Source organism: Gopherus evgoodei, chromosome 22 (assembly GCF_007399415.2).
Source record: "Gopherus evgoodei ecotype Sinaloan lineage chromosome 22, rGopEvg1_v1.p, whole genome shotgun sequence".
Taxonomy (NCBI): Eukaryota; Metazoa; Chordata; order Testudines; family Testudinidae; genus Gopherus; species Gopherus evgoodei.
The window spans coordinates 5,627,491-5,642,054 of record NC_044343.1 but is presented as its reverse complement, the minus strand read 5'-3'; the positions used below and the strand labels follow the sequence as shown (position 1 = coordinate 5,642,054).

General features: G+C 53.3%; 1 protein-coding gene across 5 annotated transcripts in view; it reads left to right on the top strand.

The window, feature by feature from the left end:
• PALM (paralemmin) overlaps positions 1–14,564 on the top strand; it is a 63,500-nt gene that overhangs the window by 24,737 nt on the left and 24,199 nt on the right. For all 5 annotated transcript variants that reach the window (XM_030540159.1, XM_030540161.1, XM_030540158.1 and 2 more), the window contains exons 2-4: positions 2,359–2,407; positions 8,575–8,655; positions 11,302–11,432. In XM_030540159.1, the coding sequence (XP_030396019.1) occupies positions 2,359–2,407; positions 8,575–8,655; positions 11,302–11,432 (261 nt within the window). The remainder of the gene's footprint in view (positions 1–2,358; positions 2,408–8,574; positions 8,656–11,301; positions 11,433–14,564) is intronic.

Sequence of the window (14,564 nt, the reverse complement as noted above, 5' to 3'; positions counted from 1 at the left end):
ACAGTCACTTTGAGTTTTAAAAAAAAATGTGAACATTGTCATTTTTAAAAGTCTATTTCTTTACTTTTAGGGTTTCCCTCCCCTCCCCCAGCCACCCCAATTCAGCAAACTCAGAGTTTCTTGACCTAAATCTGCGTTTATTTGGCCAAAAAAATAAAAATCCCAACCAGAAAAGTCTGCCAGCTGCTATCCCAGCTTTGATGGGAACAATGAACCTGCGCAGGTGGGGTAATTTTATGTTACTGTCAATGACCAACTGATGGGAGAAGCTGCAACAGAACATGTTGGGGTCTGTGTATCGTCACCTTCTCCTGAATTTGGCAGCATTTTCCAGGGGCTATAAATAGACAGACAAACAGGGACACACCTTTTATTGCTGGAGGGGTGGGAGCCAGCTGGCTTCCTGCAGGTGCAAGGCCCCTCGCTGCGTGTCTGACTTTGGCAGCAGAGGAAGCCCAGGGAAGCCGGCTAAGCGGTATGTTACTGGAGTGCTTATGAGCAGGGCCCTGAGTATTACGCAGATCAGTCACAGCGAGGCGACGGGGGGGCTTTCAGTGGGTCAGAGCCGCAATTTCAAGCTGTTTGACACAGATTTTTGCCATGTCCCCCACTGAGCCTGCAGCCGCACTGCTCCCAGGCTGTGACGCTGTCCTATCGCACAGCTAAGCAGGGTTGGGCTAGCTCCTCGGATGGGCGACCTCAAACCGCAAAGAGGCTCGTTCCACTGCCCCAGATCCTGTTGCTCTGTGTCTGACAGTGGCGCTTAGAGATCCCAGCTGAGCTCTGGGGCCCATTGTGCTTGCAAGCTGAATAGATGAGAGGGTTTTCCCCTGGCTGGAGCTGAGAGGGGTCCCATGGCAGGGCAGGCAATGAAACCAAGATCTCCTGCCTCCCACTCCAGTACCTTAGCCACAAAAGCAGCCTTTCTGTAGGGAGTGTTCGGATTTGGTTCTGACCTGAAACCTTGGGCTGTGTGTGCTGGCCCTGGCCCTGTCTTGAGACACAGCAGATGTTTTGGCCAGGACGACCTCGAGCCCCTGGCAGAACCCCAAGGCAACCACAGGGTTTCTCTGCCCGCAGCATCGCCTGTTCTAGAGCTGAGGCAAACGCAGGCCGCAGCCGCCTGTCTGGGTGTCCTCTTTGCCTGCCCTTCGTTGCCCTTGTTCAGAGACAGCGACAGGCCTGATCCCAGCACTCGGCGAGAGAATCCCTAAGCACGGTGGCTCAGGGCCGCAGTAGATACGCTCTCATCAGCAGAGAGGGCAGCAGAAGGGATGGATTGTCCAGGGAAAGTCGCGATCTGAGCTCTGGGACTGGTGTCCTTATGCACCTGAGGCTCTCTTCTTTATTCCAAATGACACCCCCCTCCTCCCCTCAGGGAAAGCTCTATAGGTCTAGAGTTTAGGTTTGTCTGGATCACGTCTATCCAGAGGCTGTTTGCGCGACCACCGACCTCCAGGGTGCTGGGAAGCATCCGAGGGGGCAGCTTTCCAAGTGTTGTTTTGGCACGTCAGTTTCCATTCGCTTCCTGGAGCTAATCTCCCCACAACAGTGTACTGAATGCCTCACAAACTTACTCAATGTATCCTCACAACACCCCGGAGAGGGAAAGTGCTCAGTCCCCATTGCACCAACAGCAGACGGGGGCCAAGAGAGATTAAGGGATGCAGAAAGCCTGGGGCAGAGCAGGGAGATGGGTTCGATTCCTAAGTTCCCTGCTACTGCCTGAAGCATTAGGCCTCCTTTAACTTGAGCTACACAGTTTGGCCCTAACATGATAGTAAAGCCTCAGGATAGTTCAGTGGTTTAAGCGCTGGTCTACTAAGCCCTACTAAGCCCAGGGTTGTGAGTTCAATCCTTGAGAGGGTGACTTAGGGGGGTGGGGCAAAAATCAGTAGTCACTCCTGGTAGTGAGGGTAGGGGGCTGGACTCAATGATCTTTCAGGGTCCTTTCCAGCTCTGAGAGAGGTATATTTTTATTTATTATGCAGTACACTGGAGCAGGCAGGGAGTTGGCTAAGTCCAGCTCAGGGACACTGAGCCTGCAGTGACAGAGACATCGAAAAGGCTGCATGGGATCCGGTGGCGGCACTGGGAGACCCCCATGCACAGGCTGCCCGGCCAAGAAGTGCTCTGATTTCGCAGCGAGTGCACAGATGGGATGAACAAAGGGACAAGGGAGGGCTGCAAAGGAAGGGGAAAGTTCAGCCATTGTCTGTGTGCTGTGTCCGGTTTGCTGCGGGCCACAATGATTCTATTCACGGACATGCACCCACAGCATGGGAGAATCTCCCCTTCCCCAGCTCATCTCTTGTCCTGTGCACTGACGCTCCCTGTGTTCATTTGCTCTCGTTGCAGGATCGCGGAGGCTGGCGCCATTCAGCAAGAGAGGCTGCAGGCCATAGCGGTAAGTGGTCCCGTCCCATCTCCTTCCGTCTTCGTTATCATGCAATGAATCCACTCAGCCTCGAGCCGCGAGTCTGGCTGCTGGTAGCATTTCATGGCAACGTGACTGGCCCCCCGCTCCAGACCATGTGGTGGTAACGTCAATGTGCCAAGGCCCAGACCTGGGATGCAGGCTGGAATGAGGGGTGAACAGAACGTATTCGTGCAGCAGCCGTATAATGCCAGTGGGATCCCTTTCTTCAGGCTGAGTAGCTCTTTCTGTGACCCCAGGGCAATGGTCTGTTAGTTCTGATCTAAGTACACTGCCCAGGGGGACTAGATATACCAAGCGGGTGAATCCTGGGCGGGGTGGCAGAGGTGGCTGCACATGGGGGCTGGATCTTGCATATAGTTTATACAAGACTGTAGGCTCACTCAGCGCTCAGGGCAGCAGCCTGGCTCCTGATTCCCGATTGTGCTAAAGCCCCTCTGGCAGCACAAAGGGACCTTAAAGTGGGTGGAAACAGCCCCCTGAGATTATTACAATCCCACCATCACCACCTGCAGGAGACCTCCCTGCTCAGTGCAGAGCTGGCTGTATGTGTGAGGAGGTATCATGCTGGTGAGGCGGGGCGGGGTTAACATTAACGCTGTTCTCAGTTTCACAAGGCCCGTTGGAGGCCATAGGAAGCGGCGCGTACGTTAGAGTGACCCCGGGGCTGCTCTCCTAGGAAACCAGGCAGGGCCCTGAACTGGCTCAGAATATGGGAAGTGCAAAGGTCAGCTTCATCCCCCTCTTTCTCCCCACTGTCTCTGCCTTACATGCAGGAACAAGGGAACAGAGCAGCAGACTCCCAGTCTTTCCAATCGCTGCCCCTCATGGGCCTAGTTATTTTCCTGTTTCTTCACACTGGCATTGCTCTTTGATAGCCAAGCATGGCCATCCCAGAGACCAGTGCCCGGGAGGGAAGGAGAGGTGTAGACCCCAAGGGAGCCTGGGCAGAGAGAAGACAAGGAGACTCAGAAGATTAATCCTGCGTTCTTCCTGCACCCTTCCAAAAATGATATCATCAAGACTACAGGGAAATTGTGGATGATTTACGCAAAAAAAAATAATACAAACCGCCAGTAATGGGTGTCACAGTTACCAGCTCTAGAACGATGGTTTTTGGAGCAGAGGAATGGGAGTGAGGGTTCTTGGCCTCTTTTCCAGGTTCTGCCACCCTTTCCTGCATGAGCGTGGGGAAATCGCCAGGCCTTGGTATCCCCAAGCGATAGCTACTTGTCTGGGCAGTGGGGAGGCCTAATGGATGAATTAACGAACGGCCTCCAAGAGGCTGGGGTGAAAGGCAAACGAATGTCTGACTGTTGATTGCTATTACTACTTCCCCGGCCTGGACAATGGCAAGACGCCCAGGGCCAGATCCTCAAAGGTATTGAGGCTCCTAGCTTCTGGGGTCTGGGGCCCTTTGGATCAGGCCCCACAGGAGGGTGATTTCTTGCTTGCAAACAAGATCCCGGTGCCCACTCAGTGGATGGAGGTTTTGGCAGGGGCTGACTCACTCACTGGTGGTTGTCTAGGACCCTGAAACATGCCGGCTGAGTGGGTCTGACTCCAAACAGCTGATTTCCAGGGCGCAGGCATCTGGTGCCAGCCGGGCTGTGGGTGAGACGAGAATCTCCTGCCTGTTGGCCGATGAGAGCTGATGGGACTAGAGCTGCGGTCATGGCTGGCTGGCTCCTTCCCAGTGGCCTGGAGATCTGGTGGATGGTGGAGTCAGTTTCTATGGGACTTTCGCAAGTGTGCAGAGGCATCCGGTCAATGCTTTGGTTTACTGCTGGAGGCCTGACTTCTAAAGCCCAGAGAGAAAAGGGCTGTGTAAGGGAGCAGAAAGGGGCATTATTGTCAAGAGAACAGGAAGCATCATCCAGCAAGGAGCTGAGCGCTCCCTGCAAGACGCCAAGCGCCCTCCACTCCCAAAGGATCAGGCCCATGGACATAAGGTCGCTTGTAATGGGAGCTCCCCGGCTCCGGGTGAATGAGGATGCAGATGCGGAGAGCCAGCCCGGAGGCGTGTAACTGCTGGGCTGTGCAGTCTTTGCCTGGTCGTCCTTTGAGACAGAGCCAAGCGTGGTCCTCTCCCTATGGCCACATGTTGGCTTCCTGCCCGCACCTTTGTGTGGCAGCCTCGCCTGCCAGCTTTCCAGTCCCTGCTTGTGATCGGACCGATCGCTGCCACGCAAAGGGCAGATTGTTCTGGGCCGAGGAAGAAAACGTGTGACGCTTCCTGGGATCGGGATGTGGCTGAGCCGACGCAGATGAAATAATCAGGACCGATCCCAACAATGGTGCAAGGATTGGAGGTGGCTCGGATCTTCTCCGAGGGCTGGGGAAATCCAGTTCCCATCTTGTTTCCAGGTGGAAAAAGCAAGGCCCAGCCTATGAGGCAGTGAGGACGAGTGGACAGAGGCACTAGACCAGCACCCAGGAAATCTGTTTTCTATTCTAGGCCCTCTCACTGATCTGCTGCGTGACCTCGAGCAAGCTACTTCAGCTCCCCATCTGTGGACTGGGAGTAATCACCCTTGTGCAAGGTCATTCTGGCTTGTCCAGTCCTCTGTGTCCCAGTGTTGATGGGGTTAGAGCAGCACTCTAGCCAGAAGTGCACTCTTGGGGTTGAAGACTTGAGAATCCTTAGGAAAGGGATAGATAAGACAGAAAATATCATATTGCCTTTGTATAAATCCATGGTATGCCCACATCTCGAATACTGTGTGCAGATGTGGTCGCCTCATCTCAAAAAAGATCCATTGGAATTGGAAAAGGTACAAAAAAGGGCCACAAAAATGATTAGGGATATGAAACGGCTTCCATGTGAAGAGAGATTAATAAGACTGGGACTTCTGGAAAAGAGACGACTAAGGGAGGATATGATGGAGGTCTATAAAATCATGACTGGTGTGGAGAAAGGAAATGAAGAAGTGTTATTTACTCCTTCTCATAATACAAGAACTAGGGATCACCCAATGGAATTAATAGGCAGCAGGCTTAAAACAAACAAAAGGAAGTATTTCTTCACACACCACAACTCAACCTGTGGAACTCCTTGCCGGAGGATGTGTGAAGACCAAGTCTATGACAGAGTTCAAAAAAGAACTAGAGAAGTTCATGGAGGATGGACAGGTCCATCACTGGCTATTAGCCAGGATGGGCAGGGATGGTGTCCCTAGCCTCTGTTTGCCAGAAGCTGGGATTGAGCAACAGGGGATGGATCACTTGATAATCATCTGTTCTGTTCATTCTCTCTGGGGCACCTGGCATTGGCCACTGTTGGAAGACAGGACACTGGGCTAGAGGGACCTTTTGTCTGACCCGTTATGGCCGTTCTTATGTTCTTAAAGACCCAGAACTTGGAGTCGAGGTGACTGGGTTCTTTTTCCAGCTGTGGGGAGAGTAAGATCTAGTGGTCAGAGCAGGGAATTGCAAGTCAGGACTTCTGGGCTCCATTTTCAGCTCTGCTGCTGCCTCACTGTGTATGCTTGGCCAAGTCCCTCCCCGCGTCTGGGCCTGTAATGAGATTTTCCTGTCTCACTGCGCTGTTTAGGGGCCTTGACTCATTTCTGTTAATAATGGGCTTGGAGAAGGCATTATAGAAATGCAGCGTGATCTAGTGGATAGGGCACCAGATTGGGAGTCAGGAGCCCTGGGATCTATTGTCCATTCTGCCACTCACCTGCTGTGTGATGCTGGGTGAGTCACGTCCCCTGCCTGTGCCTCAGTTTCCCCTCCCACCCTTTGTCTGTCTCTATTTCATTTATAAGCTTTTTGGGACAGGGACTGTCTCTCATCGTGTCTCTGTGCAGCGCCAGGCACGATGGGGCCCTGATCTCAGCTGGGTTTCTTGGCTTTATTGCAATAGAAATAATTCATAGTAATAATACTTGAGGTCCAAGTTCACTTTGGCCCTGGGAAAACAAGAATTCTGAGCATGTGTATGAATGTTGCCTGCCCTAATTTGAAGGGAACATCAATTGCAAACAAGAGCCGTCATTGTCTGAGCAGCACAGGCTCCCATTTAGTCTGAAATACACGTGCTTCAGCCAATGTAATTAAATTTAAAATTCTCCTGGGAGAACACGGGGGTAAGTGAAGGGCAAATATATTTCATGAAAACCCGTTACATAGTGCAAATACATTGCAGATGTCTGATGAAACCCGGGGCTGCAGCACGTTCGTCCACCCATGCTTGGTCCTTCCAGCTGGGACTCCAAGTGGCTGAACAGCGAATACTACGACAGCAATTTATAGAAAGCCTCGCTGAGACCAGGGCCCCGTTGTGTCAGGTGCTGTACATGCACCTAGTGTGAGACAGTCCCCTCCCCAAAGAGCTCACAATCTGAATAGACAAAGGATTATTATCCCCATTTTACAGATGAGGAGACGGAGGCACAAAGCAGTGAAGTGACTTGTCTAAGGGCAGGGGAAGCCTGTGGCAGAGCCAAGACTAGACCCGAGTGCTCCTGAGTCCATGTCCAGACCTTCCCTTTTTCCCCCACTAGGGCCTAAACTGGGGCAGCAGGGAACTGATTTTCAGAGCTGTTGAGCGCCCGTGACAGCAATCTCAGGGCTGCTCTACTTTATACGATCTGCCAGCAGCTGGCCACTAACTGTGGATCCGCAAGTCTTAGCGATGCCGCTGGGCCTGTTGCAGCAGGAGTGAGACCGAACACGTGGCAGATGCGCGGGTGATCGGAAGAGGAATGGGGAATTTCAATCACAGGTGGAGGGCCTGGGCCTCAATATTTGTTCTTTCCTTATCATCTTCCTTAATCTGAAAGGAAAAATCTCGAGCCGGGGAAAGCGGCATGTTTGCTCTGAGTGCATGGACTAGACACAATAGCTGCCTTGATATCAGCCGTTCAGATATACCTGGCTTCTGCCCAGCTCGCTCTCCTCTGTCCAGGCTCTCCAGCTCAGTCGCTGTCGCTCACAGGCTCAGGACAGCGAATCGATCTAGGCACAAACACCAGTCCCAGACTGTGGGGCTTGGAAATGCAGGCCGTCGAGTCAGGCAGCCATTCCCCTTTCTCCAGGCATCAACGATGGGATTTAGGATGCGTTCTATGTGCCGTGGTCACACATTGTGCAGCTGTGGGGCATTGCCTGTGTAGCTGCCGGGCACTGGTGGGGCAGTGGTTTAATGTAAATGCAGCTCTTGTGCATTGGTTGTGTAGTGCTGGTGTAGCCGTTGTGCATGGTTTGTGTAGCTGCTGTGCATTCTTTGCGTAGTTGTGCGTTGGATAGGTAGCCGGGCTGTTGTCAAGCGTTGCTTGGTCATGCAGCGGTTGTGCATTGTGGCGGTGGTGAGCGTTGGGAGTGTAGCTGTCCGGCTCGGTTTGTGTAGCTGCGTTTCGCTTGTTTGCATAGCTGTCCAGGCCTGTGAAGCGTTGTTTGTGTAGATGTGGAATGTATGTGCTGCTGTTTTGCATCGTGTGTGTATTTGTCGGGTATTGTGTAGCTACAATTTCTGGGTAAGAGAAAAATGAGGAGGGTTGGGGGGGAATGGAAGGAACAAACCCTAAAGGAGAGAGAGAAAAGCAGAAGAACGTGGAGGGGGAGCCTCTCTGGCCTGCCCCATCCACGCCTCCTGCATTCCACAGTGATGGAGCAGGAGCAAGGGCTGAGACTGGAGAAATCTCAGCTGTTGAGCTGACTAACTTGCAGGGGGAGCAATTTTCTGAGTCAGTGAGAAAGGTCAGTCCACTTAAAATTGTCTCTGAAAACTTCAGGCCAGATCCCCAGCTGGTGTAGATGAGCCTCGCTCCCATTGGCGTAGATGGGGCTGTACCGATCTACACCTGCTAAGGACCCGGCCCGACACCTGCCCACTGCGTAATGGAAACTGTCCCACCCGTGACTCCCCATGAGCACTGGAGCTCAGCGGCTTTGCAGATTCCAGGAGGGACTGACTGAGTCACTGACCCACGGGGGAAAGGGCTGGAGACCTGACCGAGGGCCCGTGTTTACGCGCACGCCTGGCTTTAAACGGGTGAGCCAGCCCCCCTGAAGTCAGTGGGACGCCCCACCTTCTGAAAGCTTAAATCCTGGCATGTCTGTCCTAACACACGATTATCGTGAATTCATCCTTTTCTTTCCCTCCCTTCTTTGTCTTTTCCTTCTATTCTCAGGAGAAGAGGAAACGTCAGATTGAGATCGAAAATAAAAGGCGGCAGCTCGAAGACGACAGGCGCCAGTTACAGCACCTAAAGGTAGCAACGTGGATCTGGGCCCAATGCCGCAGGGCTGAACCTGAGTGGGGCCCGAGCCAACTGCAAAGCATGCCCAGAATCTCAGCCCAGTGTCACTGAGAAGAGGATTCAGGGGGTCGCCTGGGGCTCACGAGACGTGGGGTCCGTTCCCAGCTCTGTCACAGACTCCCTGTCCAGCCTTGGGCAAATCACTTAGCACCAGATTTGTCGAGGTATTTAGGTGCCTAACTCCTCATTTTGGGGATTAAGCACCGAAATATGTTTAAAAAACTGGCCTGGAGCGTCTCTAGGCCTGCGGTGCTATCTGTGAAGCGGGGTAATGCTACTGCCCTTCCATGCAGGCTGTTGGGGGGTGACTAAAGACGGTGAGGTGCTCGGTAGAGCACAGAGGTGACACTTTTCACATAGTTAGTGGGGTGGGGGAACCATTTCCCCCAAAACTGTGCGACCCTTAAAATGTGCTTTACCCACCTTCCCCTCTGCACCCAGGTATTCAGTTCAGTGTTTCCTTGCACAGTCCCCTCCCGGGGGCAGGTATGACGGACTCGAGCAGCGTTTCTCAAGCTGGGATCCGCAGATCCCTGGGGGTCCCCGAGGGTATTCCAGGGGGTCCACAGGCCCTGTTGAACCACTCCTCCCCCTCCCTCCCAGTGCCTCCTTCACACCGGGGACCAATTCCCTGGCGTGAAGGAGGCACTGAGAGGGAGTGGGAGGGTCACGGGCCCTGGGTCTGTGCTGCTCCTGGAAGCAGCCAGCATGTCCCTGTGGCCCGGGGCGGGGACAGGGGGTCTCTGTGTGCTGCCCTCAGCCCAAGGGCCAACTCTGCAGCTCCCATTGGCCGGGAACTGTGGCCAATGGGAGCTGCGGGGGCGGTGCCTGAGGGCAGGGGCAGCACACGGAGACCTCCTGGGCCGCCGCCTAGGAGCCGCTGCCAGAGGGATGTGCCAGTTGCTTTCAGGAGCCGCCCAAGGTAAGCGCCGCCCCCCTCACCTCCTCCAACACCCCAACCCTCTGCCCCAGCACAGAGCTTGCACTCAAACTCCCTCTCAGAGCCCGCACTCTTCACCCCCTCCTGCACCCTGTCCTCCTGCTCCAGCCCTGATCCCCCTCCAGCACCCAAACTCCTTCCCACACACACACCCTGCACCCAAATTCCCAGCTCAGAGCCCACAACCCTTCCTGCACCCCAAGCCCCTGCCCCAGCCTGGTGAAAGTGAGTGAGAGGGAGAGCAAGTGATGGAGGGAGTGGGGGTATGGCCTCAGGGAAGTGGGAGGGGCAAGAGCTGAGTGGGGGAGCTTGGGCATCCCTGAAAATTTTAAATCAAAATGGGGGTCCTCAGGTTGCTAAAGTTGGAGAACCGCTGGACTAGAGGGTGAGTGATTTTAATATTGCCATGTCTGGGAAGAAGCCATGAGAAGCTGCGTTGCTGCAGCTTTACAGATTCAGGGGGGTAACAGGAAAAGATTCAGGATGCAGATGTGCCGCTTTGAAGGGCTTCCTCTGAAGGGTTTCCGTAGCGGAACGAGCAGCCTGGAGACTAGCCATCTCCCTGCTTGCTTGAGCCAGGTGGCAAAGTCTGGGGACTGACCCCAATGACTCACATGCCCTGGCACGGGACATCCCGCTGGCCAGAAACAGCTGTGATCACCTGCAGACTAACCCACTGGGCTTTGGGTTTCCCCGAAGGCCTAATCTGAACACTGTGGCTTGGACAGGGCCTGGCTCTGGAGAAAGGGAAGCAGCATTTTCCCAGCACAGAGAACATCCTGCGTTCCTCACCTTGTGCATTGAGACTGCCGGGCTGTGCCCAAGCCCCTCTGACATGGGTTGGGAAGGGTCCTATGCTTTTCTGATGAACACCAGACTGTACGAGGTTTGAAACCACATCAGAAGAGTAGGCCATGGCTGTAGATAGACACCATGGTCATTGGTGGGGCTTCAACCTACAACCATGAGTACCCAAAACCTATGCTGCTATTGCTTGAGCTAAAGGAGCAACTACTTCATTGCTAGGAAAGTACTTTTGGATGAAAAAGTGTTAGCCAGCTCTAGTGGGGGGTTTGGTTTTCCTAGGTGGGAGGGAAGGAGTTAATGGAGAGTTTGACCCGAGTGAGAGGGAAGTGGTGAAATCACCCTCTGGATGTCTTCAGATCAAGATTAGATGCTTTCTTGGAAGTGGTTTTAGCCAACATGACTGGGCTTGATACAGGAGTGATTGGGTGAAATTCTCTGGCCTGCAGTATACAGGAGGTCAGACGAGCTGTTCTAATGGTCCCTTCTGGCCTTAAGCTTGATGAAGACACCTGAGGATTCATGCTCACATGCTAGGATGATGGGCAGCAGTACAAATAGGTCCAGCCCCATGATGCAGAGTGATGTCCTTGCTGGCTCATTTTCTGCAGGGCTACTATCCCCTTGCTAATGTGTGTTCCTGGGAACACTCCACCCATACCCAGCGGCTCCTCTTATTGCAGGTAGTGGTATGAGGTGTCCTGGTACTGCTCCAGGAGACCCATTAGCAGAGACCCCAATGCTTAGCCTCCTCCCTGCTATGTTGGTGGTGCAGCAATGGACCCCACGTGCTCCCTAGGGCAGAGGGGAGAAAGTAACCGGTCTCTCCGTGTTCCCCTCCCAACCCTACCCAGTCCAAGGCTCTGAGGGAGAGGTGGCTGCTGGAAGGAGCCCCGTCGTCCGCCTCCAAGGAAGACGAGGCCATGAAGAAGCAGATGCAGGAAGACGAAGTGAAGACCAAGGAGCTGGAAGAAACTATCCAGAGGTAATGGCGAAGGAGTCTATGGAGGGAGGGAGGGCAGCCCCCTGGAGGTGAGGGGAGCAAGAGTCCATTAGTGGGCACATTGGTAGGTGGGAGCTGGTCCCGAGAAGAAAATAGCAGGATACCTACAGTTACACTAAGAGGCTGGAGGAAAATGAAGATGCTAGTTGGCTTTGCACTAACAACTCACTTCCTCACCCCGAACCCTGGTCTCCCTGCGTGCCCCTTCCCTGGCTGGTCTCTGGGATCTCACCAACATTTGTAGCCCCACTTGTGAGGGCCATGCAGATCAGCTGCAAGAAGCCATGTTCTTCAGGACTAATGGCCCTTTCATGCACAGGAGACCCAGTTCCCTTTGCAAGTGGACTAGGTGGCTCCTGCTCAGAGAAACAGCCACCCGGAAAGGAACCCAGATTCAGACTGCACAGAACACACAATTCTAGAGCGTTCGTCTGGAGTCTGAGGCAGCGTGGTGTGAGCAGGCGCCTTTGAGTCAGGATGTTGAATGCTAGGCCTGACTTGGGGAGGCAGTGTGATCTAGTGGTTAAAGTGGGGTGAGGCACCAGGGCTCTATTCCTGGCCCTGCCACCGATTTTATTTGTGTGACCTCAGGCAAGTCATCTAATCTCCCTGTTTCTCCGTCTGTGAAATGGTGAACGGGTCCATCCCTACCTCACTGTGAGGTTTGTACGTAGGGCTGATAAGAGGAGGTAAATATAAGATATTATTGTAACGGGGCTAAATCCTGAGCTCTTGACTCAGATCTTACTCAAGCGAAGCCTCTGTGGCAATCACTGGGCATGTTGCCTGAGAGAGAACTGCAGGATTCATACTCCTGCTAGTAGTGAGTTCGTGCTGAAGCCCTGCAGACACCTTGTGTCATTTCGGCTTCTCCAGTCCTGGAGTATCTCGCGCTCCGGGGCCAGGTGTCAGGGGGAGAGCTGTGCACAGCGGTGGGGGCTTTGGCGGGGGATAGGGTGGAGGGGAGCTGAAGGGTTATGTAGCTCAACTTCTTCAGGTGTATCCAGCCGGCTGGGTGTTGCCTGGAAATACAACGGACTTGCGCTCCCTGTTCCCTGCACCGCCTCCCACACAGGACAGCGTCTGACACACACAGCTGAACATTCCCTCTGTCCGGGAGCTGCTGACAGCAGCAATTTTCCCATCCTCTCCCCCAAGCAGTGGCGAGTGAAGCCCCTTTCACTGTCTGTGCATCCAGGGCAGAGCCACAGCTCCATAGCTGTGCTACAGAGCAGGGCAGCAGGGACTCGGTTTGGTCTGCATCCAGAGCCTTCCTCCTCCTCTGTCACTTTAAAGCCTCTCTCCCTACCCATACAGCAGCCTTGACCTTTTGACTCTGGTGCGCTGGAAGCTAGGGTGGGTGGGAAATATTCCATCTAAACTGTTATTGGCCGGAAATCAGGGAATTCAATTAAATGGGGTTTTGTGCAAAAAGTTTCTGCAGGAAATTTCAGTTGAGCATCAAACCTCGATACCGTGATTGCAAAATGCTGCCCCAGTGCCTCAGAGGAGTTGCAGTTTGGGTGTCCTGGGCTCCCATTCGGCTATGTGGACCAGGCCTCTCAACCAAACTTCCCCTCCCCTGAGGCCTCCTGGAGGTATGACTGCCACGATGCACCTCCCTCCCCGCACCAAAATGAACCAGGGTTTGGAATAGCAGCCAGTGAACACAGAGGGGCGTCAGCAGGACTGCATGTAGAGAACCTGGGGGTGGAATAGGCAGGGCTGAGCTGCAGTGGAGAGGGTTGGTTGTATAACATCTGCCCTTGCTAACACTGGTCATCTCCAGCCCATAACTGTTCACAGAATCTCAAGGTTAGAAGGTACCTCAGGAGATCAGCTAGTCCAACCCCCTGCTCAAAGCAGGATTAATCCCCAGACAGATTTTTGCCTTTAGATCCCTAAATGTCCCCTTCAAGGATTGAACTCACAACCCTGGGTTTAGCAGACCAATGCACAAACCACTGAGCTATCCCCTCCATTTCTTAAATTCTTAAATTCCCTCCCAGTTCAAAGGCCAAGCAGTTTGGTTTTCCCCCTGTAATTTTCTCCTCATGCATCGGGGATTTCAGAACACACTTGCTTTGTCCTTGTGGGGGGAGGCCGATAGCCGTGCGCCCAGCACCCTAGAGCACCCATCAGCGGCAATTAGGAGATGACATTATTTAAAGTGAAAATCCAGTAGAGATTGGGAGGGGGGAAGGGGGGAAATTGACTCCATCAGGAACTTGTGACGCTGTAATGCTGCCCCCGGGGAGGTATGCCTGAACACAGACGACTTTGCTCTCCCAGCTCCCTCCCTAATGGCATTTGTGCTTTTCACATTGCTAGAGGCTGCGGAAAGCTTCCCAGCTAGACACACAAACTCAGGGCTGAGGGGCGAGGAGCACTTGGTGCCATGGACAAGTAGTGGGAAGTCTCGCCTATTTCAAAAAGTGCAACAGTTTCCCCTTTGAAATCAAGAGGAGATTAAGCAAATACTTGAAAGGCTGCCATAAAAAAGATGGAGAAAAGTTGCTCTTTCTTGCCATCAAGGGCAGGACAAGAGGCCATGGGTTCAAACGACAGCAGGGCAGATTTAGATTAAATCTCAGGAAAATGTTCCTGGCTGTAAGAACAGTGGGACGATGGAACAGACGCCCAAGGAGGCTGTGAAAGCTCCTTCACTGGAGGGTTTCTAAAGGAGGCTGGAGCCATCTGTCTTGGATGGTTGAGACACAACAAATCCTGCATTTTGGCAGGGGGTCAGACTAGATGACCCTTTAAGAGGTCTCGGGGAGGGGGCGGTCGCTTTCAGACTCTGTCGCCTATCAGAGTACATGGAAGCATGTGTGCGATCTGATTGGCTAATGGCCTGGATAGCATAGGGGGGAAGGTATGGATTCCCTCACATGGCTGGTTTCAGACAGCTGCGATCTGGGATTTGTCTCCTCTGTGTAACAGTGTGTGTGTGGTATCGGACATGTATTGTTGTTTAGCAGGTGGCATTGGCTGGATAGTCAGGAAGGAGTTGGATTGCTGTTCAGCTTCCCAGTGGATGTTGAACACGGCAGCAACCAGATCTGGAGTGCTGGATTTGCAGTCCTATATCTTAGGAGACTTAGATGAGTTAGA